This window comes from Haemaphysalis longicornis, unplaced genomic scaffold (genome assembly GCF_048455015.1).
Source record: "Haemaphysalis longicornis isolate Haplotype H1 unplaced genomic scaffold, Haemaphysalis longicornis Haplotype H1 scaffold_10, whole genome shotgun sequence".
In the NCBI taxonomy this organism is placed as follows: domain Eukaryota; kingdom Metazoa; phylum Arthropoda; class Arachnida; order Ixodida; family Ixodidae; genus Haemaphysalis; species Haemaphysalis longicornis.
In genome coordinates this window covers 35,614,832-35,641,549 of record NW_027526204.1, presented here as the reverse complement: position 1 = coordinate 35,641,549, position 26,718 = coordinate 35,614,832, and the positions used below count along the sequence as shown (strand labels likewise).

Genomic DNA, 26,718 nt, shown 5'->3' with positions numbered 1-26,718 from the left:
GAGGAACAATCTGTGAGCACGTCTTCAATTGCCCTTTTGGAAAGAGAGGTGGCATATCTAGCCAGGTGAGCCTCACTTGTACCAGATAAGAAGCTTGACACCAAGTCTGATTGTTTTATCCTTGATATTATCTTCCATTGCATACTTGGAGTGACATGTTCTCCTTGAACGGGCGCATGCTTACAGCCACTCGTTTTTTCGTGTATTTAATGTCGTGTAATAAACCGTACTTCAGTGTTTCGTCAGCGCCCTAGATTGTGACTTCTTCCGTCCTCGTCCCTGCGCAGTTTTTAGTGTGAATAATGTGTACCCAACTAACACGACGTCAAGCCTTAGTAAGAAAGGATGCCCGAAGCCGCAGGGGAATGGGGGGCAGCAAGGACGCTAAAAGAGGACTCGCGGAAGTGCGGTTGTCACTTGGGAGGCCGACAAATTTGCATAGAAGGCTCTTGATTCGTTGGCATTTTTTAAAAGTATCTGGATTACATTTTCAAAGGATGCATGCGACGTAGTTGTTAGAACTTTTAAACAACAGGCTGAATTTTGCAACCTAAAGAAGGTCTCAAGAATTGGACTTCATGCCACTAGAAACATAGCAATTTTTGTCCAAGAAAGTCAAGTACAAACACTTCTGCTACGTGGTATAAAAATAGGCTTACAAATATAGAAGCAGAAACACAAAAAAGAGACAACGAAACCATGTGTTCAATGAGGTTTCGTCCTGAAACAAGTGCCACAAAATTAAAGTGAACGGCAGCAGGTGCAGATAACCTACAAGTAGAACCCCATTTAAAGAGTCTAAATACCTATATGCCACCAACTTTAGGCGTACAGGTAATTATTGGATGAACAGCACTGTGCAATTTTGATAGGGTGAGAATACATTAGGGCCTAAAACTTCAAATTCGAAACTGGAATTTTTACTGTATTTTTTTAATTTCACTTCTTTTGTAATCTTCTGTCTTTTGTCCAAAAACCTCGAACAAATGCAACTTTTAAGGACGTTGCTACTTAACCACGCAGGGAGCTTGGCTGACAGCGCTCCATTCTGAAGCTCAGCTATTATGTATTCATATGACGCGAGGTATTTTTACTTGTAAACAAAATAAATGTTGTGGTCAGCATACTGGAAGAGTATCACAAAAATTAAAAGAGACCTTCTTTTAAAATATGGCATTGAACCTATGAGTCTTGCCACTTTAACCTCGGCGTATAAATTTGGCGGAGATTGGTGGTTAGGTTGCTAATATATAAATCAATTGTTGTATCCAGGAAGGGATCCTTTGCCTTCTGTACAAAACATTGAATTTGTGCAAATCTGACGGAAGCCGCAATCACAATAGTACTTAATGGACAGCCAATGAAACTGGGGTCCTCTTGCGTGTTGTGTCCGCTACAGGAGAACAATGATGCAGCATGTTTTTGATGATAAAGGAAGTGCGTGTCAAGTGCCTACACCTGGCAAGTCTTTCATAAAAATCTAAGATGTTTAACGCTTTAATATAACGCTTTACCCAGCCACACCGATTGCTTGACCATTCTCCACAAGGGCACCACCTCCAAATTTTAATTGGTATGGTATGATATCTAGCAAAGCTACGTTTCGAGCACTTTCGGCAAGTAAGCACCTTAGTGTAAACTTCTTAATAATTTAGGCTTAGACGGATGTAAAATATTTCTTCACATCCTCTTCATCTTCTGCGGGTGTTAACTGTTTCGTGGTCTTTCAAAGTTATTTTACTTGGAGAGATGTGATTTACTTTGAACGCCGTATGTTTGTCATTTGCACACTGCAGTGTCAGTATTGAAGTTGCATACTCTCTTCTGATTAAATTCTCGTGGATTGGCCTGAGCTTGTGACAGGTGAAAGGTTCAGAGGGGGAGGCCACGTATTTTGCCAACCACTACATTTAAACCCAGGACAGTGGCTGCCGAGCTCGCTGAACACACAACCTTCCGTGTTCTTACGATCGCTCAATTCTGTTACCGGCTGACTACGATTTGGGATTCCTCATTGCGTCCCTTACGGAACAAGCAACGAGCGATTACAACTAAAGTTGTGACATTATTACCTCTCTTTGGAGGGATTACTTCAAAGTCCCGGCAATGATAAAGAGGAATGTGATATTGTTAGTGTGGCAGCTGGCATGTTATCGTTTGTAGTATGGCTTAGGGCTCAAACCGTACACATTGATTAAGGGGTTGAAGTTAACCGCACTATCGGGTAGCGCTAATTGCTTCATTGGCGGTAAAGGCGACCTATAAATCATTACAACTGACAGTTGTGACCATATTACCATTCTCTTTGGGCCACCATCAGGATAATTTCCTACCGCAGCACAGAGTTCTCTCCCAGGTTTTTCCAATCTTTGCTGTTACACTAAGCCCCAACCTATTTATTACGGCTAAACTATTCCAGTTTTTCCTCTTTCGACGAATAGACGCTTCCTACATGTAGCTAGTCTCACCTCTCAGCGGCGATTCCCTTCCCCTGATGCAGAACCGGTTGTATTTTCTCCGCAATAGATGTCCTACCGAAGTCCACCTCCTTTTCTAACAAGTGTTGTGAGGTCTTCGAATCAGGTTTTTTTTGCAGTACGCCATGCCCGGTTTCATTAGGCATTTCGCGACCCATCAGCGTAGCAGCCGTACTTGAAAACAGACGCCCTATATACAAAAATTAACGGCGGACAGCATGAGCTCACATATAATTAAAAACAATTACCACAACTTACCATGTGATCGGTACACAGTTTCATCGTCATACCACGTCACATTCTATCTGCAGGCAGTGTCATCAACAGGCAAAGCACACAATGAGCAGCCGAAACCATTCTCACCACTTTCATTGGCCTAGAAGAGGAAGTTGCAAATGTTGTGGCCACCCCCAACGACTGGGAAATCCCGGTTATTACGCACTCAGAGACTACTGGCAAAGTTTTCGCTTAAATCGTGCGCCTCTAAAACAGTCCTGAGTATTCCGCGACAACCAAAACCATCACGTGTACTTCAGATCATCTTGCCACCAGAACACGACATCCTCAGAGGGGACGAGGGCGGAACTCGCTGCTGTTCGTCCTCATCACGCCGGCTGGAGGTGATCACTTAAACCGGTCAAGCTCAAATCTGCACTTCTCCGCCATTCATACACAGAAATTCTCCAATCCCATCCCTTCTGAAGTCTCCTCGCCCACAGCTGGCGGCCGCATCACGCGATACCTCAACCCTGGTATTCTGAGCCTCTAATAGAGGAGAACCTTGAAATCGATTTCCCATTGCATAAGCAGTGCCGGAATCCTCCCCGCAACCGAGTGGTGGGAGCAAATGGAGGGGCGGAGGTACTCAGAATATGGCCCGAAGCGAAACAAGGGCGCTGCTTCACTCTTTATAATTATACAGGCGGATAGCGCGTTCCAGTCGCACCATTTTTTGCCAGTTCGAGATCAGCTGCAGCGCAGGCGCGCTCGCTGGGTCCGACACTCCGAAACGCAGGTAGCAGCGCTGAAACAGCGAAAATGGAATCGGGGCCGTGAACCTGTTGGTGCTCGGCGAACTAATTGCGAGTTTCAGCAATTGCAAATCCAGGCGAATTAACAACGATGCACGCTTAGGGTGTTCGGCAAACAGGGGTTGAGCATTCGGTTCGATAGGAATTCTGGAAGGAATTGGATAAAAGTGTCCCAAGGTCGGAAAAGCTTCGTGCGCACACCTGTTCCGGGTAGCGTAAGGGTCTAAATTTGTTTATATAATTGATTCTTAGGTTCCGGTACTGCCTAATGTGGCAGTGGGAGAGTAATTTATTTCGTCTATCGGAGGCACTTCAGCTAGAGCAGAAAAGCGAGATCTTCGAAATTGCGATAATTTTAGAAATCATAGATCTGTGTAGAAATTAAAATATAGTTCTGTAAAACTCTCTCGTCTGAAATCATGAACCGCGAGTGATCTGTAGCAAAGCAGCTGTCGAATTTTTTGGACGGCTATATTAAAACGCAAAACATGCCCAAACCTTTGTTTCAACTACTTAAATTCTTTAACAATTAGTGGCACGTTTCTGTATCGACAGAGGCACAGGGCGCACTTTTTATGTCATGCGGGTTAACTCAGCTAACCTTGGATATTCCATTCAAAGCTAGCTGCTCGATCTTCGTAAGTCTCCAAAGCTAGCTCCGCGCGCTCGGCAATTTTAGAACATTTTCAGGTAAGCAGCTTGCCGGGTGGTATGCGCGAGTTAGTCAGACGCCGCTGGCCGGCGACGGCTCAAAGCCTCCCACTTTAGCGTAATCCTCAGAGAAGACGGCAAAGCTCGCACTCACTAGGCGAGCGCGGTTCTCCTCTAAACCAGGCGCGAGGCAAATAAAGTGGTCATGTGGAAACCCAGCTGTTGAGAGGGCATGCGCCACACCGCCTTTTTTGGTGGCGCTGCTCCGGCCTACGAGTCACGTGATGAGGTGCCAAGGCTACGGCTCAGCTGCGGTCAAATGAAGGTCAAATGTCCCGGGACGAGATCTCGGGGCACGTTAAAGATTCCCATGTGGAACAAATTAATCCGGAGCCCTCCACTACGGCGCGCTTCAACGCCTGCGTTGCGTCGGCGCGTTAGACCCTAAAATCAATCAAATTGCCTGGGACGGCGGCACTCGGCTCGACTAGGTTCATAAAGCGTTGCTTTAAAGTAATGGTCAGGTGGTGTACTCTGCCCATCTTTTTACACGAATAACAACGTTTAAGGATTGACAAAAATGCGGTTAATAAAAATATTGAGTACGAACGAGAAATAACGTACAGAAAAGTCTTTACGACTCTTATTCATAACAGAGTCAAGTTCCCGAACAAATAGCATTCAGCAAGAAATGCCGTTGCTTGTGAATAAAGAAACCATTTAAAACTCTGGGTGTGCGTCCACGCAGTTCTTTTTTATTCAAGCCCTAAATTCTACACAGGAGGACTTCCGGACGCCACAAAGCCCTAAATTCCACACAAAACGAATTTGTGAAGAACGTGTTCGGAACAGTCAACTTCGGACACTAACTGAACCCCTCGTAAATGGGAAAAAAGTATCACCACCAAATGCCAGCTTCTGCACTTGTGGTTTAGAAATCCAATATCGTGCCATTGTCTTCCAAAAGAAAAATTTGCTTGCATACTTGTAAAACACTAGTCATGCGTCAAGCCTTCTTCTGCATGAAGCACAAATGACCCAAGACTCAAAGACCACGGAGGACAATGTCACCCTCCTTTTGAACCTAAATGATTCACTTAATGGCACACAGTACACAAACAGATTGCCGATTTCCATCCGTATTGCAGATAAATGCCTAGTTCACGCAAACTGGATACGCAGGGGCTTTTCATGCATTCCGAAAAGGATTGAGCCTTCATGCGGGGTATTCTCGCAAACTCTGCACATAGACTCAGATGTGTGAGTAGATACCCCTCTCACCAGCTAGCTCCGGAAATATCCTCTTACAAGTTGGTTGGCAGGAGAGAATAGGGGAAGCGATAATGGGGTGACCGTCTGTGCCTTGTCAGGAGATAGGGACAAGCCTGGCGTGAGTCTTTCATCTTGGCACTTTGTTGTGCTTCTCGCTTTTTAGATAGGGTTGAAATATTTCGGCTCAAGACTACTAAACCATTCCACCTGTGGTTGACCTGCGGTTGACCTTTGCGGAGAGAAGACAGCTTGCTCGTCAAAATGTTCGCAACAGCGCGTGATTCTCATAAAATTCATTGCGGGGCTCTAGTGAGAAGCCGTTAGTGGGGAGGTAACTTCCCGGTAACCGTGCCAAGAGTAGGGTACCAACAAGCAGTAAAACCACCATTCCAGGAAAATCTGTCTTAATTTACATGCTACGTTTACGAACGGGTGAGTTATGAATGCTACGTTTTTGAATCTTTTGAAGCAACCACGTTCCTTAAAAAAGGAAGGCAGGCAGGCACCTGACAGCAGTACTATGTATGATGTCATGTGGTTGCCGCCCTATTTCAAAACAAGAGCGGACATTAAAGTGGTGCCTCCGTAGAAAAGATCGACCGCGAAAAATATTTGAATGTCGAGACGCAACTTCACAAGCTCGCGCTCTCCTCGCAATCTCTAGAATTTTGCACAATTTTTCCCCCGAATGATACAGTTGGGTGAAATATTAACATTCATTTTCATTATTAATGAACGGGTAATAATAATTAAATAATTATAATTGGAATAACATTATAATTGGGTGTAACTAGTTTTTCATATCGAAATACATGTTCAGTTATATGTGCAGCAGCAGACTTTCATTAACGGGCCAGCGTTGCACACCGGAAGGCTGTATTGCAGCTTCATACCACCACACCTTTTGAGACCGGTTCGTACCAAGCCGGGTTGGAGCTTCTCTCTTACCGCTTGTTATAGTTTGTTGTGATAAAAATGGGGCCGGGATATAGAAGATAACGCAGGCGTCCCTTCAATTGTATGCCTCCGCCAATATTCCTTGAAATGCACTAATCACTAGCGAAGTTGATCTTTAAGACAGCGTAGCACCTAATTTGCCGAGGGTGTATTTAAAACGCTTCTAAAAATGTTCACTACATTGGACACAGTACTTTTACACACTGTCTACCCGCAGTCCTATGACGTGAGTTGCGTTTTGGAGAATCGCTTTCCTTTTCGAATTGTTAATGTTTTTCTCAACCTTTCGTACTTGAATAGATGGGACTGGTTCGTAAGGTACTTGTACGAAGCCGTTTCTATCTTTTTTCAGAAGCGGCACGGCGAGCTGGTGGCCGAGTCCACGCAGTACAGTAACAGGGATGCTGTGGTGGGGCTCTCACTGGAGATGGGTGCCCAATATTACGAAATGAAGAGCGATGTTTCCAACCTCAATGACATTCCTTACGCTCCATGTACATCCGGCGTTCTTACTGGTGCCGACATCGTAAGTTTTTAAAGTTGCTGCATTTATGATCAGGGAAAATAGCTCTTGAAGAATAATGCATGCTTGACGCCCTGAAGAAGCCGTGCCGCCATGTAGTGTAACTGCCTTCAACGAGCTAGTTAGTCGAATGCAACCGGCTGGCCATCCTTTTCTTATGGTTGTATTGGGCACGCAGAGCGTTCTCGGGAACATGAAACATTGCCATCATCGTGATGAGTTGTCATTTTTCCGTACATCGTCGCTTTGCCTTACGGTTTGAAAGATTCCTAACCATGTAAACGTGAGAGTAGCGCTTTCCGGTCCCCTCAAGCTCGTAATATCTGCCAAGGAGCCATTCACGACAGGTACAAAAACAATAGGGTGCCACCTAAAGCAACTTGAGTGGTTGGTATGACCAATGGACTGGAAGTGTCGTTTATTGCTATCCGTTAAAACGGCAGGAAAGTGTACGTCAGTAAAACTGGCAGACTCCTGAAAGACCGGTTGATATAGCGTAGAAATATCGTTCGAAAAAACAATGATGGTCTTCGACCTTTGCATTGCATATCTTGATAGTGCAGAGCACAGCTTGACATGTGCCAAATGGTAGAAAAGTGTGGAAGCCAAACGACGCGAGAACTAATAGAAAAGCATGAAATTGACAAACTAGGTAAATGAAATGCGTAGCAGGACGTCAATCACGATTATGTCAAGTGCGTGAATAGTTTTTGATGTGGTGTGCGCTTTTCCTAGTTTGTGTGGTTTTGGTTTTCATGTTTTATTTGTCTGTCGTTAAACTGGTGGGTGCGTTTAAAAAGTACAAGTTGGTTCTGAATAAATTTAGTTAGACGTCAGCGCTCCTCTCCTGCTTTCCTCATGTCCTTTTCGGGCTGTAAAAAGTTTTAAAAACAACTACCAAGTCTTCATCAGTAAAGCCTGTTAGGCTTAATATTTTTGATAAGAGCCATTTACTCCCGTATATAGGTTCTTTTAGCAGAAATATCAAACAAATGCTGAGAATCACTTTAGGCGCCAACTGAATTTAGTTTAGACGCTCTCTAGTATTGGCTACCTTTACGTCATAAACACGGGCAGTGAAATACCAATGCCGCAGCCATGGGATCCTCGGTCGCACACCAGCCACCCCGGGAATCAAGACGTTAACGTGGTTGCTGGGGAGGCTCGGGAGAAACATTGTTGAATAGATTAGGTCATACACTCACATCGTAATTACTATGGATGATACCCCGGCTGTACTTTCCCGTCTCCTGCACATTTGCGAAACTAGAAGAGCCCTCACAAGGCGATGGAAAAGAGATAAACATAATGAGAACTTGAAGAGGAGAATAAAAGTGTTTTACCGATAAGCGGAGAGGTGTATGTAGTGTGTTTGTCTACTTCGTTGTCGTCTGCTTATAGCCCCTTTTATTCTTTGCATTACGCCGTCAGCCTAACGGAAAAAACTGGAATGCACTGTGCGATGAAATTAGAGAAAAATAATGGTGTCAATAACTTGGAAACTGTAATGGGAATTGAGAGACCCGAACGGGACGAGAACGGCCATGCGAGACCGCATCGACAAACTTAAACATCTAACAGAATGGTCAGATAAAAAGTTTTTAAAGCACTTAGCAGACAAATATCTCTTTACCGATCCCGCACAAGTTCAGCTCCAATGAGAAGGTGATCCGAACCAGGAACTGAAAGCCACTAAAGAATTCGGAGCGGAACTAACACTCATGATATAAGCGGCAGCTCATGGACGGAAGCAGTGGGAGGACACCCTGCGGAGCGATGACCCTGCCTGGCAGCGATTGCTGGTAGAGAGCTATAGCGCCGTTGGAGCCCAGTGGAATCCTGGAATTCAGATAGCCACCTACTTCCCTACTCTTTCTTTCTTTTCTTTTAAATAAAGATATCTTCAATCAATCAATCGATCCCGCAATTTTATGTCCGAGGGGTATGTAAGCTTCCAAAGTACTCTGTCAGGAACCGTTGCTTCAGGAATACCGCATTACTCGGGTATCGATGCGCACTGATTTTGGCATTGGCCAGCTTGCAAGATTCTTTGAAACCTATTATAAAGCTAGCTTGGAAACGCTCTTGACATTTACACAGCACGGCAGATAACAACGCCTTTCGGGATCTTAATAATTCAAAGTGCAGACACGTTTTTTCAATAACTCCCGTATCAAGCTCCGCCGCCGTGTTACACGAGCTTCGTCTAACCTGCCGGTCAGATGTTCCATAGTTTTTTTCCGTGAGTCGTCTTTGACCTTAGCGGCACGTGCGCTGCTGTATGGCGCCCACGTTTGTCCTTGCATGTGTTTATGTAGTTAGCAGTAGATAGGCAAAACGTTTCTGCAATTACGCAGAACATCGCACGCTGAACACAGTACAGAACGCAACCTAAGAAAATTCACCGGAAGGGCTTGTGCGCACAGGGCTGGCGCGAAACACAATCGCGGTGATGGAGGCTGGGGTGTAGCTGCCTACGAGAATTTGAAGGCCTACTTGCTTGGCATAACGTAAGGCCGAGTTGGCGGCTTGAGCACAATTATGGCGGCTCATAGCACTTGGAGATGTGGGTCCATGCGGAAACCGCGTGCGAAGTTTCGGGCCTCTGAAATTTGAACATTCCGAGCAAGAGAAGGACTGAAAAACTCCCAAAAGGCACGTATGACACAAAAACGGCATTTTAGGCGCTAATGAGCCCATATAGGCACGGACAAAAAACTACGCACCTAAAGGGGCTGTAAATTACTGCATTCAATGTACCCATTCCCCTAGTTTATGCTCATATGTATAAAGCCTTGGAACGTGTTAAACCAAAAAAATAATCTTTTTTTGCACAAAATTACGGTCTTCATAAGGGTTCACAGCAGTGATCAAGGCTTCCCTTGTTGTGTACTCTTGTATATTTGTATGCTAGGCTATTAGTTGTGTTTCGCAAGTAGCGAAATCTGATGTTTTAAGCGCACGTTGCAGGTAGAGAGAGCGACAAAACTCATTTTCCCAGCGAATAGAAAGTGCATATATTTACCATCGGCTATCCTTGTGTAACAAAGAGGCGTACGCTCGGTTGGGCGGACGTGACTTCCTGGATTTACTGCTGCTGTGGAGGTCCGGCCAGAACTGCGAGCGGCAAAGATGAGGGACCGCCCAGGGAGGCAGCGGTGTTCGATCTGTCACGGGAAACTGCTGAAGCGGGAGGCCGCCCAGGTCTAATGATGATCATTACAGGATGGTAATGATGATGGTAGGGGTGCTAAGGGCGGATGATGTTGATACTACTAGTCTCCCATTCAACTGCGGAATAAAAGAACGAAGGCGCCATGCGTATAAGGCCGATAGAACGTATTTTATACGTTCAAACTGATAACAAAGTTTCTCCCGGCATCAAGATTTCAATTCTCTCCTCCAACGCGACGCAGATGCAAGGTATCTGAGATCGTTTAATGAAGATTCATGCTTTGGAATTCACCAGGTATAACTGCTTAGACGGGCTAAATGTTCACGTTTTGAATCATGCTAGGTGTGAGATACTTCGGGCTATTCTGCATGAATAGAAAAATAATTACGTAAGAACACACGCCTTAATTCAAGAAACGGTGTGACACGGAATCTATACATAAATTCCTTAAAATACAGTTACAGAGATCCGAATACCGAGAAACACTCAAGCCTTACTCAATTGCACAGACTGTGCTGAAATAAATATCGTAAGAATACTAAGCTATTGTTCAGTACAATCCTTGTGCGACAACAAAAAAAACGAATGCAATGTTCATACACAACACATTGAGTAATAGGCAGCTTCAACAAGCAGCACATAGTACGAGTGGAAGATTTTGTTTTTAAAAAATAACTCCAGAGATGGGAGAAATATTTTTATAGTCGGGGTGCAGGGCCTGCTGCCATACTTACCGCTATATATGAGCATTTATGACCTTGCAACAACAGTTACCTGAAAACCGGTTCACCGGATGTAAATTATAGTTCTCGCCAATATATATGGTGAAATAGTGTGCAATAACTTTTTCAGGGCTGTGAAAATGAAACTCATATCACAGTACCTCAGTCATCAAATGCTGTTTCCAGACAGTGGCACAAAAAGGCTGCCATTCTCTTTGACCTGCCCGCCACTGTTGAAGGAAAGGTAAGCCCCAATAGGCGTCAATTATCGCTTTACTGAACATCGGTTTTGACTCAGCCGGTTCACAGTTCAATCATGTTTTTCTTATATGAAGTGATGTCGGCACCGGATCAGAGGAATGCGCGAGGTGGAGCCGTTGCGTGGTTAACACGATACAATTTATTTTAAACATCAAAAAAACTTTTCACAAGCTACATTCAACAAACGGGATATACAATTACCTTGATTTCCCTAACGAAACATCAAAAGAACCGCCATAATCATTCCGGAAGTCACTGCGCTCAGTTAACGTGAAAAACTGGGCGCAATACTACACGGTCACAGAAAAACCAGGGCCAAAATAAAACAAGGATCGAGAGAGGATGACACGGACTACGCTGAACGTCTGAGGCGCTATTCGAAAAGACCCGAGTTCCTCCTTCTGGCAAGATTCCAGCTGCTTGGGTTGTGAAAGTAGTGGTAGTGGAGCATCCGGTAATTTCGACCGAATCCGGCGCAACAGCTCGCACCACAATGAACACATTGAGTGTGCTTATTAGGGCCGCTTACGTTGAAAAAGAATGCCTTGTGCTATTATCTGCATGCAGCGACTTCTGACATTCAGCTGCAATACTTATTCCTTACCATAAATTCGATAACGCCACTAATACTTTCAAATCCCATGCCAGGCTATTGGCCACCCCCGGTGCGGGGCGGTCCATTCTCTGACTGTTACGTTTTTCCACTAAATTATGCTTGCTGCGTGGCTTGAGTAAGAGACGCAGTATAGCTCTTGACAAGCACAAACCAAGTGAGGAAGGGGGTTCACTGTAGCGAACCGGACGCGCCCTGCTCTTGACCGTCACACTTTGGCTTTTCTTTATGGCTCCGTTCGCTGTGCATGGCGGGCTCATGTCAGACATCGCCCCAATTCAGCTTGTCAAGGGCGTGTTTGAACCTTAGCGAGGGCGTTTTAAACGTTGAAGTTGTGTAGTTTTCATTGACCATGTTTTCACGGTGTATGAAGAAGATTTCGTGGGGAAATGTTGTTTTTGCGGCTCCTATCGCCTCGGACAAGAATGATGTCAAGTGCGGACCGAACACCCCCGCGAATGTGGCATCATTGGCTCACGGCGGCCTGGACACTTCGTTTTGTTTGGTGCTAAGTCCTTGTAGATGCTAACCTGCATCGAATGAAGCTACGATGATGCCCCATTGCTAAAGTCGACGCCATGGTTGGGTCGGGTGTCGGTCGCTACAACGCGCCAACGATACGCTGGGTGTATTTGCTTAACACTAGCACTCGGAAAAAACTCATGAATGCTTTTGCTCTGTGGTGTTGAAGTCGTGACACTCGCGGTGGCCCATGCTTCGGCGCGGTTGATTGTTAATAGTCACCGTAGTTGCATGTAGCTGCCCTTACACATATTTTAACTGGAGGAGGAATGGCGAAGTGTTTTTTTTTTCGAAACGTACAGTGCAGTGTCTGTGTACACATCTGGTGACCGAACCCTGTTTCCGACGACCTCGAAGTAACTTTCCCTCCGTAATTGCCAATGGACGCGTAGGATATGCGCTGTCGTTTTACGCGACTGGCAGCATCTTGGAAGTATTGGTAGCTACCGCACCATACCACCACAACTAAAAAGTCAGACGATCTGGGCACAATATGATCACTAGACAAGTGTTTCCCTTACATCGCGATTTTGTTAGGCGGTTCGGCGGACATGGCTTCCGGAAGTTCCACCGCACGTCTGGCCTGCAGCCGGAGTGTGTTCTTCTGTTATCATCTGCTGCAAAACCGTTTGGAAGAAAGCGTTGCATGGTCGTGCGTTTCAGTTATCTTCAGTGCGGCAGACAATTTTTCCAGAGGCGTTGCATGTCGCACATTTCTTGTGAAAACTTTAGTGGCAGGATAGTTTACGTATACACATATACCATCAACGGCGTGTACCTATTATCAGAGACGATCTCTATACATTTCAACAAGTTTTGTTCAGCGTTACATCGTATTACATTAAGTAGAGAATTGAAAGAGGAAAGGGCAGAGTTGAGAAGCACCGTCACCGCAGTGGATCCAGAAGGAAGAAAGATAGAAGGTGAAGGAAGACCGGAGAATGAGGTGATTAGGCTATATAAAAAAAACCGCCTGTAGAGAGCTTAGTCAAACAAAAGCATTACCTGCAAAAACAAAATAACGCAAAGAAACCTAAAACGTTGTTCCAATTGTTATTATTCCTTCCTCCGTAGCACATGCCATTTGGGTTGGCCCGAAAATGGGAGATTCGTGGAAATTATATGCCCGGTGCGGAAAGGTTATAACTGTGTGAATTCGAAAACATCTCCACAATAGTCCTTGCCGCGTGACGCCTGATTGTCATGGCACAGGAGGAAGACAGGGGCCCACCAGTCTCGCAGTACAACGATTATAATGAAGCTACGGCGAGTGCTAGTATTCCTCAGGCATAATTCGCGCAGCAATTCGTAGAAATGAAAGAGACCCGCCGCGGTGGCTCAGTGGCTAAGGCGTTGCGCTGCTCATCACGAGGGGGTGGGTTCAATTCCAGGCACCGGCAGCTGCTTTTCTGATGGAGGCGAAAAGCAAAAACGCTCATGTGTACGAAATTTTGGCGCCCGATAAAGATCCCCAGGCGGTCAAAATTAATCCGGAGCCCTCCACTACTGCACGCCTCATTGCCTGCGTTGCGTCGGCGCGATAAACCCCACAATCCATTAAATCAATCAGAAATTAAAGAGAATAAACTGACGCGACCATGACGTAGCAGAAATCAAACTGGTCGAAACTATTCATGCCAAAATAGAAATAAACAAAAGCGATAAAAAAGACGCCAGTACGATGTATTAATAAAACAGTTCTTAAAACGTATCGCAGGGCGTTCGTCTTCAAAGCAATTAAGCAGACTTAAGTGCACCGAGGAAATTTGTTGCGGTTTCGAATGACGTATGCAGGGTTGTCATAACGTAATATTGAGGAGCAATTTTCTCTAATGCAGCGCGTTTCCATCAACCGCTTTCTTGCCAGTCCACCATAGTCACGTTATTGCATTGTCCTGCACCGACGGTAAAAACTGCTTCTTTGAACAAACAATTTCAACCAAAAACCACATGGGAACGCCTAAAGTATAAAATAAATCACTTTTCCAGGGACATACCTAATAATAAATAAAATCTCAATCAAATGACGTTGTTGGACTTGCTTGCCCCTTGTAGCCACCAATGGTACACTGGAGCGAGATAAAGCACTCAATAATGCCACCCGGCTTAATCCGCGCCTCCTTAAACCGTGCTATCTTAAACCGCTTCCGTCTCCTGAAAAGTCATCGAATAGCATGAATCGAGTTTAAGTAGTCTTTAACACCGCCTAAAATATTATGAGCTCATTATAATTACCACAGCTAGGCTTTCCCGTAGTTGCGATCAAACTCGGGTCTTGTGTAACCGCAGTCGTTTTATTGCGAAAGAATGGCTATATATATATATATATATATATATATATATATATATATATATATATATATATATATATATATATTTATATATATATTTATATATATATATATATATATATATATATATATATATATATATATATATATATATATATATATATATATATATATATATATATATATATATATATATATATATATATATATATATATATATATATATATATATATATATATATATATATATATATATATATATATATATATAATGTAGAGTTTCTAGATATCGTTAAAAAGGCTTCTGTCTTTTACAGATGAAGGGAACTTAGTTGGTATATTGTTTATGAGAGAGTGTACATAAAGTGGTTGTTTTTCTTTCCCTGTGCCTTTTTCGGATACGTTGGGACGACCTGGATAACCTTTTTTATGTATTTGTAGCAGAAGTAAGACTCTATGTGCTACCGGACTAAGGGGAACAAGGGGTTTTATTGCGTCTTCTGCTACCTTATTAGCCTGTGGCAATGTTGGAGGGTTTCCTTAATATTGGAAATGAATTCTTCAGTGGGATCGGCATCGACACGTTTATAAAAAGAACTGTTGGATAATTGTCTCAGGGTTTCGTTTATATAGTCACTTTTATTCAAGGAAACTATTGCGCCTTCTTTGTCTGCTGGCCTAATGATGACTTGAGGCGACTGTATCTGTCGCTCTATGAAACATGGGAAGCTCCGCACTTCAAAGCGCGCCTAGTTGAAATTGATAAAAAGAAACAATCACTATTTGGCTAACCGGCTCCGCGCAGTATTTCCTCCTGCAGGGTTAACCTAGACTACATTTCTTAGTAACATAAACTGCAAACCGGAAATATCTGGAAAATTTGGCGAGCACGTTTCTGGACCAAATCTTCTGGAAATTTATCATTTTTAAAACGAATTCGTTTGGCAATATTGTTCATGGGTGAGGGTTGCCTCATTTGCACTTATGTAATGGGTGTAATCATTTAGCTCAGGATTGCGATGACGAAATGCAAACAATTAATGCACGTGGCCGACAAATTTTACATGCCCGGCTAGCAATATGCGGCCAGTGTGCAAGGACATCGTTCGTTGCACTTGATAGAGTGCAACAAGGAACGTTTCAAACTCGCAACGTCCAGGAACTTCACTTTAAGAAGTATGTGGCGAGTACGGCCACCGCCTACGCGTGCAAGGAGCAAAGAAAGCAGAGACATCACGCCCATCCAGACCTGCCAGCAGGGCGACGAATAAACATATCAGATAGAGCGGCTGAGACAGGGCGCACGCGAACCCAAGTACGCCTCTCGTTTCTTTCCGTCGGCATTTCACGGTGGCTCGTCGATTCACTTCGGCTCGCGCACCCGTTCTCTGTTTTCTTCTGCGCGGACCAGTACTTTCCGCATCAGCGCTGTAAGGCCTAATTGTGCCGTGACTTAGTGACAGTTTAATAAAACTGCTCCAGACTTTTGGCACATGCGTTTTGCTTGCAGTTGCTGACGACGCGGTCAGGGAAACCTACGGCAACTTGTCGTTATAAAAATGTCGGATCGGACAACATTTGGTACTTCTCGCTGTAGCCTCCCGGGTATACTCACAGCAGCCACTGCGGGTGCCATCAGCTGGGCCCTTGTAATTAACCGAACCTATTTAGCTACAACTTCTGATTTGCGACAATGGTGCGCTATTATTTTTGCCATTATGTTTTAGTGTTCGTTAAACAGTGTGCTTGGAGGACTCAGCTTGGTGTTATTTACGTGTGCCACCTTCTTTATGTGTGCTATTCTTTTTTCGTACAGTCATCATTTCTTGGAGCGACGCTTACCGCGCTCGGTCGAACCTATTGTAGCGGCAGCCGCTCGGCACCCGCGCGCATTCCTTTCTCCACGGTGTGCCGCCGGCTCGACGACAGTCCACCTTTGTTGAAGACGCGCATTGGTGACGCCACCACCGGCTTAGGGTACTTCCCCCGCACTCTTCAATCGCCGCCTTTAGGGTGGAGCGCTTAACTTGTGCGGCCGACTCGGGCATTAGTCCTGGGGCCGTTGTTGTCTACTCGCTCGGAGGGCTTTTTTCCTCTCTCTTTTGAAGAACGCGGGGGGTGCCCTTCTTTCCCTCGTCGGGGAAAGCTCTCGGCGCACGCATCTTTGGAAAATTGTTTAAACAGTCCTGTCTTGAAACTGCAAACCAGCTCCACGTCAGCTTTTTCGCCTCCTTCAGCAGCCGACATTCCGGACTGCTACAAAATTCGTGACCCAAACAACGCTTCAACAAACAGGCCGCGATGAGCTCACGCGACAACGCTGCTGCCTCCACGCCTGCAGTCGTCGCCACAGAACTGAAACTACCAAACGTTTGGCCTCAGAATCCAGGAGTTTGATTCAGCCAAGTGGAGGCGCATTCAGCCCCACCACATCACCTCCCAGTCGACGAAGCACCTTCACGTCGTCGCAGCCCTGCCCCCAGAAATCGCCGACGATATGCACGACATTTTGCTTTCACCCGGCCCCCCCCCCCTTCACAAAGGGAATACGACACTCCCAAAAAGACGGTGCTAGACAGCCTCGAGGCGCCTGAAGAAAGCAGACTTCAGCAGCTCTTATGAGGGGAAGACCTGGGCGACCAACGACCTTCCCAACTGCTGCACCGGATGCTGCGACTACTCAGTGTGCACGCCCGTCAGGACGGTCAGCTCCCACTTCTCCGTCAACTTTTTCTGCAACGGCTGGCCCAGTTGGTGCGCGTGGTTCTCGCAGGTTCAGATGAGGCGTCTTTTGATCGATTGGTGCAAATTTGCCGATCGCATAAGGGAATACTCTACTCCAACCTTCTCGCCCATTGCTGCTGCAAGAACACACGAACAACCAGATCGACTGTTCGCCTTCTGGAGAAAGTGCAACAACTTACCGGGACAATGCAGCAACTTTTGCCCTCTGGCGCTGCTCAACAGGACGAGCAACAACGCAACTGATCCCCTTCAATACAGCCAAGCTCTTCCTAGAGAAGCCAGTTCCGAGATAGACAGGACGGAGTTTGCTGGTTCCACCGTCGTTTCGGCACGGGTGCTAGCCGCTGCACTCAAACTTGTTCGTTTCTGGTAAACGCTCCGGCCAGTCGTAAACGGCCGCATACGACTTCGGCCCTTCAGCAACCCGCCTCTTCTTCGTAGTCGACCGCCTAAGCAAGAACATAACGTTGATGCAGGCGGTGAACAACACTGCCATCGCTGCGTACGGTTTCCGCTCGCTGACAATAGACGTCGGACTCAGGCGCCTGTTTTGCTGGGTCTTCGTGCTGGTGGACGTTAATTTCGCCATATTTGCAGCAGACTTTCTCGGCCTAATCAACCTGGATGTGAGCGTACGTGACCGTTGCCTCAAGGACAACAACACATCCCTAAAAGTACGTGGTTTGGAGTCAAACATCTGCTCATCTGGCATCTGCGCCTTCCAGCCAGTATCTGCCTACCACTACGACCTGGCCAAAAATCCCTTCTCTCACGCAGCCCCGCAACACGGAACAGCCGGTGAAACACAACGTGACTCACCACATCGTCATCACTGGGCCGCCAGTCACTAACTGGCCACGACGGCCGTCCAGCAACAGGCTTCAAGCTGCAGGCAGTGAGTTCGAGAATATGCTGCAGCTGGGAATTATTCGCACTTCGTCTAGCAACCATTCATGACCGTAGCACACGGTGCCAAACACGACGGGGACGACTTGCGCCCGTGCGGTGACTACAGAGCCTTGAAAGCATCAACAACGCCGGACCAGTATCCTCTGCCACGCATTCCCGATTTTAGTGCGCGGCTGGCAGATACAAAAATATACAGCAAGATTGACATCGTAGCGGCAAACCACCAAATCCCCATCGAGGCGGAGTACATACCAAAAAACAGCAATAACAACTCCATTCGGCCTGTTTGAGTTTGTTCTTATGCCCTACGGCTTGAAAAATGGAGCACAGACCTTTCAAAGGTTCAGGAATGAAGTTGTCCGTGGTCTTCACTTAATCGTTGTCTACCTGGATGACATTTTGGTGGCATGCAGATCTCCTAGCGAGCGTGAACAGCACCTACGCCAGCTCTTTCAGCGTCTGGATGAGCTCGGTCTTGTGTTGAAATCTCAAAAGTGCGTGTTTGGTGTCGAGGCTCTCAAGTTCCTTGGCCACCACATTACTGCTGAAGGCATTATGCCATTGGTATCGAGGGTGGAATCCGTCAAGAAGTTTCTTTCTCGAACATTTTTCCGCAAGCTGAGAGAGTTCCTCGGGCTCTTAAACTTCCACCGGTTGTTCATTCCGTCTTGAGCTCAAGTACTCCAGTCGTTGACCAACCTGCTGCGCCGAGGCGGCCAAAAGGCCCAAGAATTTTGTTGATCTGACGAACACCAGAACGCTTTCCAGAAAGCGAACATAGAAGTGGCCGCGGTTACCGTCTCATTCATCCACTGCCTGATGGTCCTAGAAGACCCATTGCGGACGACTCCTCCACAGCGGTCGGAGCAGTGCTGCAGCAACTGGAGGGTGCACAGTGGAAGCCACTGGGCTTTTTTTCGAAACGCCTGAATTCTGCAGTAGTACGGTACACCACTTTTGGAAACAAAATGCTCGCAATCTGTGGTTTCATTAGGCATTTCCGCTACGTCCTCGAAGCTCGTGAGTTCTAGATCTTGACAGACCACAAGCCCCTCACTACGTATTCAACAGCAACAGTTCCTCCTACTCAGAACGGAAAATCGGTGAGCTCTCCTTCATCTCTGATTTTTCTACAGACATCCGCCCCATTGCCGGGGCAAAAAACGAAGCAGCCGACGCCTTGTCTCGCGTAAATGCTTCCGCCGCAAAAGTCCTGGGTTTCGAGGCAATGGCCGTGGCTCAGCGGGAGGACACTGAGGTGGCACTTCCTTCCCTCCAGGGCACCATAATCTGCGATACCTCCCAGGCAACCCCACGACCTTTCGTCCCACTGAATTTTCGTCGAGTGGTATTCAACACTTTCCACTCCATCAGCCACCCAGGTGTCCGCGCCTCCCCGCAGCCGATAAAAAACGCTTCGTTTGGCCCGGCTTCAACGCGGACGTGCGACGTTATGCTCGGACATGTAAAACGTGTCAACAAGCGAAGGTGAGTCGCCACACTTGGGCTGCACTACAGGAATTTCGGACTCCTGAGTCGCGGTTTTACCACGTTCACCTCGACCTGGCGGGAACGCTACCGCCCTGCCAAGATTTCAGGTACCTGCTCACATGCATCGATAGATACAGCCGATTGCGGACATATCAGCTGAGACCGTCGCGCAGGCCTTTATTCAGACATGGGTCTCCCGCTTTGGCTGCCCCACCCGCATAACAACTGACCGGAGATGGCAGCTCCAGAGAAACCTCTTTTCCGCGCCTTCGAGACTACACAGCACGCGGCTGCAGCATACAACCGCCTACCACCCCGTCAGCTACGGAATGGTGGGACGCTTGCACAGGCAACTAGAAGCTGCACTTACAGCGAAACTCGATGGCCAGCGCCCGGAGAAAAAGCTCCCGCTCGTTCTTCTTTGCCTTCGCTCAACGGTGAAGGAAAGACCTCTGCTTCAGCGCAGCGGAAATGGAGCACGGCTCAACAGTACACCTACCGGGAGAATTCTTCTCCGACAAGACACTTTTCGCCCCAGCAGCCTCCCACCACGTCCAGAAGCTACGCGCATTGCTAGCGCTACTCAGGCCAACAGCACTTCGCATCGCCCGCAACAAAAATATTTTCAATTTTCCCCAGATGGACTCAGCTACACATGTGTTCGTGCGACATGACGCAACGAAGCCGCCCCTCAGTCCACCGTACGACTGCCCTTTCAATGTTTTGGGACGTAATAACAAGACCACCCTAATAAACGAGAGGAGAAAACGAGAAGTTGTCGCCGTCGACCGCGCCAAGCCTGCTCATATTGAGGTTTCTGTTCCAGCAGCCTCTCACATACGTTTTACATCACCAAAAATTACCGCCTCCTTCGAAGACAACTTCCCCCTCCTGACCCCTCCCTCACAGCCAATGCTGCCCACATGTGGCACCTTGTTCAGACGCACTCCTTTCCTCACCGCACTCTATTGGTGCACACGTACCCTCACCTGTTTTCCTCTCCCAACTGTCCCTTGTCTGACGCGCGGGACACGCTTTATCACTCGCTCTGCGAATATCCGCACGACCCCTTCCCCTCTCTACCCTGCCCCAACCTCTGGAAACAGGCTCTGGGAGGCTCGGACTGCGACCGCCATGAACTGGTCACCCGTAGGGCGTCGCGGCGGCCTCGACGTCGCGGCGGCCTTCTGGGCCACCGCCACTCCTCCACCCTAAAACCAGAGTTCCAAATAAAGTGGATTCTCCCTTTCTCTCCGTGATAACCAGTGGACTCTGACCTTTCGCCATTCAGCCGGTAACTGCTGCCTTTCTTTAAAAGCTCCGCAATCTAGGGGGGAGCCTCTGTTACAGAAACACCTCGGCACCCGCCCGCATTCTATTCTCCCCCGTCTGCCACCGGCTCGAAGAGAGTGCGCCTTTGTTGAAGACGCGTATTGGCAAAGCTACCGCCGGCTTTGGGTCCTTACCCCGCGGTCTTCAATGGTCGCCTTTCGGGGGGAGCGCTAACTTGTTGTCCAGCCGACTCCTGGCATTAGTCCTGGCCCCGTTGTCGTCTGCTTGCTCGGGGGCCTTTTTCCTCTCTCGTTTGAAGGACGCGGGGGTCCCCTTCTTTCCCTCGTCGGGAGAAGGTCTCGGCGCACGCATCTTTGGAAATGAAACAGTCCTCTCTTGAAACCGCAAACCAACTCCTTGTCTGCTTTCTCGCCACCTTCAGCAGCCTACATTCCGGCCCCGTACACTATTTTGGTTTGCGGAACCGACAGTGCGCATGGACATTCTATTAGTGACTTACATCAGCAGTTTTGAAATCGTCTCCCACTACGCTACTTTTACATGTAAATTGCTTACATTTTTCCATGCGTGTTGTCATATAGAAACTATTCTTATTTCACTGTCTTTCTCAATATTTCGTCGGTTTCTTCCGTTATGACTGTGGTAAATTATTACGATCGGGTCATGCCATGCGACATTCGTTCCAGTTCAAAGGCCAACAGATTTTTTGTTGTTCATTTTAATATCGTCTCGATGAAAAATAGGCATAATCATACCGAAATCTTTTAGGCAAGCTTTCTACAGAAATTTATTGCATTTTACTGACCAAAACATGGTGCCAGAATCAAGTCGACCTATTGAAACTGCCGCCATACGCTTGTTCTTTCCTAAATAGACCTTCCAGCGGAGGTAGAGTGCCTACTTAAATAAGTATTCTCTGAAAAGCAGTATCATTACAAAATTTTTAGTGATAAACGATGATTATGAAGCCCTTCTGCTACACAGAACACTAATTTAATCTGCAACTTACATGCCCCCTGATGCAAGCCATAACATTCTCTTCAAATTATCTAGCGCGAGCAACACTGGCAGAGGTTGAGCTGTTTCACGTGGCTCGTTGAGAGCCCTGCTACGCATGCACGAGGAGCAGTCACGACACAGGGGCACGGGTGGGCACCGAACAATGCTCGCTTCCCGGTGTCTCTTACACAGCCCCCGCGCCCTGCGTCTTGCAGACCTCCGTTCTGCACGTGGCGGCGCGGTCCACTTGATGATGACGCAAGCGGTGGCCGGGTGTGGAACCAATCGCTCGTGCGTCGCAGCAATACCGGTGTGCGCCTCTAGAGCCAGCTTAGCTCTTGGGCGATTGGTGACGTTGCGCCGGAGCTGCTTGAAAAATATACATGTGTCGCATAGTGCGTTTACTGTGCATGTGTCAATGAAGCAGCAGTAAGCATGATAATTAGGCTAATTCTAGGCAACCAGGAAAGCTAAGAATATGCAGCTGAACCTTAGCTCACGCTGTGTATATCCAGCTAAGCCACTGCCAATATTTTGGATACTTTTTGAAACTACTGCTGACAGAACAAGTATACCCTATCGCTCGGTGGAGGCTTTATTTTATTATAAATCAAACGATCACCCATTCGGTAGAATTTCTTAACCACATCTCCAACAAGAGCCACAACTTCTTAATTGAATAATCAATTAACTGTCGGGCAGAGTTTTTGCTACTCGGGTGATCTCTGTGCTGCTTTCATTACTATCGAAACGTTTCATTTCACGCCCACTCAAAATCGATTGATAACCTTTCGGGTAATCACAGATGCCAAACTAGAACCTTTCAGGCAACTTATCAGTAAAACAACGTGGGCAGAATGCCTCAACTATTGTGCAGTTGATGAGGCTTACAATGCTTTTCTTGACAAATTATAAATGCTTTACCATATCAGTTTTTTTGTCAGTAACGAGAAGGTCTATATAAAAAGTGAAAAAGGCGTGCGTTTCCTGTAGCATTTCACAATGATTAAATTTCAGAATGATTAAGAAAAGATCCTATTTAGGATAACTTTCTTATAGGCAGAATTCCCAATAATTTTGTCGTGTTTAAACAGTTTAGGAATAGAATGAATAATAAACTCCGCAAAGCGAAGTGTGAGTATTACTCAGGAATTTTGACAGCGAATAGGCAGAAACGAGATGTTGGCGTTCGATAAACGAGGTGATCAACACAAAAAATGCATTGAACTTCATCGAAAAATAAAGAAATAAAATCACGAAACTCTTGCCCCATTAGATAAACTCTTTACCGAGATTATAACAAGGTATAACAAGGATGCATGTTTCGCAAGTTCAAATAGAACAACTTGTTCAGTGTTCCTTGGACCAAGAGATCCACTCGATGTTTTTTCTCTCTTTATGTCCCTGACAAATAAATCCACCGAAGGCATAGATGGCGTCACAATTAAACCAGTAATATTTTCTTCTGATTTACTTGCACTGCCGCTGTGTCACACCACAGATCTTAAAAAATTCCATCTTCTTTCCGGCACGGATGAAACTGACGAATGTTACGGTTTTTCTCAAATCGGGCTCCAAAAACCTAATGTTTGTTCACTGCCCCATCTCGTTTTACCCGTTTTTTCAAAGTGTTCGAAAAACCTCACTCGCGCGCTTGCAGAATTCTCTGATGCGAATAAATGAAGTCACAATCTCAAATCAATTTTCCTGGAGCTGCCTCTACTGAATCTGCTTTATTGTACCAAAAATAAGCTTTCTTACAGAAAACTGAAAACAAACTTTTAACATTAGGAGTTTTCGTCTATTTTAAAAAAGACTTTTGATTGTTTAAACAACGCCATTGTTTTACACAAACTAAGCATGTGCAGAGTTTGGGGTCAGGCTCTAGAAATTAGAACTGCACAACTTAAACAACGTGAACAATATGGGCACATCGATGCGTTTTCGTCATCCAAGCATTACAAAAACTGTGGTTTCTCTCAGGGCACCATATTAGGACTTTTTCTTTTCAACGTTTTGATTTTACGGTTTACCGTTCCAACGCAACCCAGGCCACGAGGAGCGCCGTAGTGGAGGGCTCCAAAATAATGTTGACCACCTGGGGATCTTTACCGTGCGCCGAAATCTCGTACACACGGGCGTTCTTGTTTTCGCCTCCGTCAGAAAAGCGGTCGCCGCCGCCGGGAATTCAACGTGCGACTTCGTGCTCAGCAGCGCAACGCCTTAACCACTGGGCCAACGCGGCGGGTCTTTTCAATGTTTAAATTTTTTCAGTCGTTTCAATGATTCAATATTTCAAGGTATGAATTTCCAAAGAAGCTCAAGTTGTTAATTGTGCTGATGACTGCTTCCTTATTATCTCTCGTCCTTCGACTGCAGAAATAAACATGAAAGCAAACGGTATTCTAAAATCCGTTAAAATTTGTAGAACGCAAACAGTCAAATAATAAATACGGTTAAGTAAAAAGCTGTCCTTTTCGGCGTAATACATCGGCGCGTAGAAAAGGATTTGTTCCGTAACCAAAGTAGCAATCTTATTGACGTTGATAGCCATCGTAATATACCAGGTGTTATATTTGATGGAAACCTTCAATGAACTAACATATTATTACGTAGCCGCAAGCTTATCAAAACATGTAGGAGCCCTTCCTCGTTGCCATGGGATCCTTCAGTTAAAATTAAAAAAACAGATATCTGTTTTATATTTGAATCCGAAATTGCATATGGTGATCTTGTTTGGGGTACAGCATCACCGGCACGCATAATGGAAATTTCAGGCCTTCAAAAGAAAGCGGTTCACCTCATAGAGGACGAGCGATACTGCGCACACGCTACACGTCCTTTTTTTCGTTTCAAATCTTTGCGAGTTCCCGTGACGCTGCAATATATTATAGTTTCATTATTTGCAGCTAAATCCCGTCTCGGAACTACTTTTCTCGCAAAAATGTCAGCTTTGAACGAACGCATACAAGCGGCGAATACTCGACCATCAGAAAAGTGGGTCCTCCCAAAGACACGGCCAAACTATGGTCAACAAGTCTCAAAGAATGTTATACCTTACACCCTTAAATCTAATGAGACTTAATTTATACGAACACTTTCCGGCAAATCTTTAATGGCGTAGAATTAAATCGGCATGTGTAGTGCATTGTTTTACGGTTATTAGTCTGAACGAGTATATAGACGTTGTATAGTTCATTTCTAGGTGTGTGCACCTATTTTTCTTATCCACAGCGCTCTGTGAATGTTTCGGTCTCCGAGATTTTCGTTGTACCACGTTTATTTACAGCTTTCTTATTTTCTGCGTTTTTTTTAAACTACCAGTTACCCTGCAGGGAAATATGCATACTTTGTAAACATTGCCCTAGGCATGTCTGTCAATGGCAGTGTTGAGTGTATACCCGACTACACTTTTCTACAGAAAGTGTAGAGTACAGATTTGAGAGCGCGTAGATGTGCTTACATTATTTGGATATTCCGTATCATGTGCGTCCACGTATGTAAGATTTTGTTTCTTCCTTTCCTTGGCGTGTCACGCTGTTTGTACGCAACCATTTTTTCTTCTCCACTTGTTGGTTCTGCGTTAGTCAACAATACTTGTTGCGGTTTCGCCGCTGTCAACCGGCCTGCACAGCATCATGCCTCATGAATCTGTTCAATGGACAGCTTTTTGTCTGGAGTACATTTTTCGTTTTTCTATGAGGAAAATAAACACCATTTCTGATTCAAATTCGGTTATAACGCGTGGTAATATTGGACGCGACAAGTGAAAGCTAATTCAAACCATGAACGCAGGTGTCCTACATCAAGAACCTGCCTGCACGGCGCCGTTTCTCCTGGCTCTACTTTGACCTTCACTGGGCAGACTTCAGGTTAACCTGCAAACAGAACAACCCGTTCTCAAATGTGGAGAAGCTCAAGGAGGTCTTCGGCATCTAGTCTCAACTTTGAAGGGACTCGGCTGATTTTTTTAGAGAACACAACAAAATACGGAAAAAATTCTTTGAATTCACACTGTAGTGAACAGTCTCAATTATATGAATCGCTAAAATTCATTTTTCGTTTCACTATCTGTGACCTGCTCTCTACAAAAAATTGTTACTTGAGGTAAATAAAAACAAGAGTGATAAATTAGAATACAAAGCGAGGCACAGACGGGCGCACGTTCAAACTAAACAAGGTTGAATGTACTCTTATCTTTACCTTTTGTCCCGCTTTGCTTTTATCGGAGGTAAATCTGCTTGACTTCAAGCAAAAAGGTCATAAATAAGTTAACGATCCTTATTGTTTGGCGCTTCGCGATTAGCTCGGTAAATTTGAATTGTAGTTATACACTTTTGTTATATCAGTGCGACTAGTGCAATGAATGCACAAATCTACATATTTCAGTGCGACGAACAATACTTCATTTTTATCTTAAATCAGTGAGAGACTGTACCAAGGTTTGATATTTTTCTAGGCATATTTTTCCGCTTGATGTTATGATTGTAAAACGTTTACTTCAGCTGATGAAATAAAACGTGGGTAATACAGAAATACGTGTGGAAACTTCTTAAAGAAAGTTGCGAGAGACCGCTGCAGCTCTAGCCTGCGACGACACCCATTGCTCAATACCGAGCTTAGATCTGGTGAACCCGCCGTCGCAACGCTCTGTGAGGGGAAAAGGGGGATTTCGGTATTTTTGCGCGGCCCCGCACGACCTGGCACGTCGTATTGGGATTATGGGAGGTTGGACACTTTAATGTTTGTGGTAATCAAGCGAAGGGGCAGTGGTCCATCCAACGGG

At 45.8% G+C, this 26,718-nt stretch overlaps 1 protein-coding gene across 6 annotated transcripts in view; it reads left to right on the top strand.

Annotated features, from left to right (window-relative positions):
• LOC144158375 (uncharacterized) overlaps positions 1-26,481 on the top strand; it is a 55,317-nt gene extending 28,836 nt beyond the window's left edge. For 4 of the 6 annotated variants that reach the window (XM_077689233.1, XM_077689232.1, XM_077689234.1 and 1 more), the window contains 3 exons: positions 6,741-6,914; positions 10,939-11,052; positions 25,728-26,479. In XM_077689233.1, coding sequence (XP_077545359.1) covers positions 6,741-6,914; positions 10,939-11,052; positions 25,728-25,871 — 432 coding nt within the window. In that variant the 3' untranslated portion in view covers positions 25,872-26,479. Of the gene's footprint in view, positions 1-6,740; positions 6,915-10,938; positions 11,053-25,727 lie in introns of all 6 variants that reach the window. The other 2 variants (XM_077689236.1, XR_013320040.1) reach the window with 2 other exon arrangements.
• Positions 26,482-26,718: the final 237 nt, after the last annotated feature.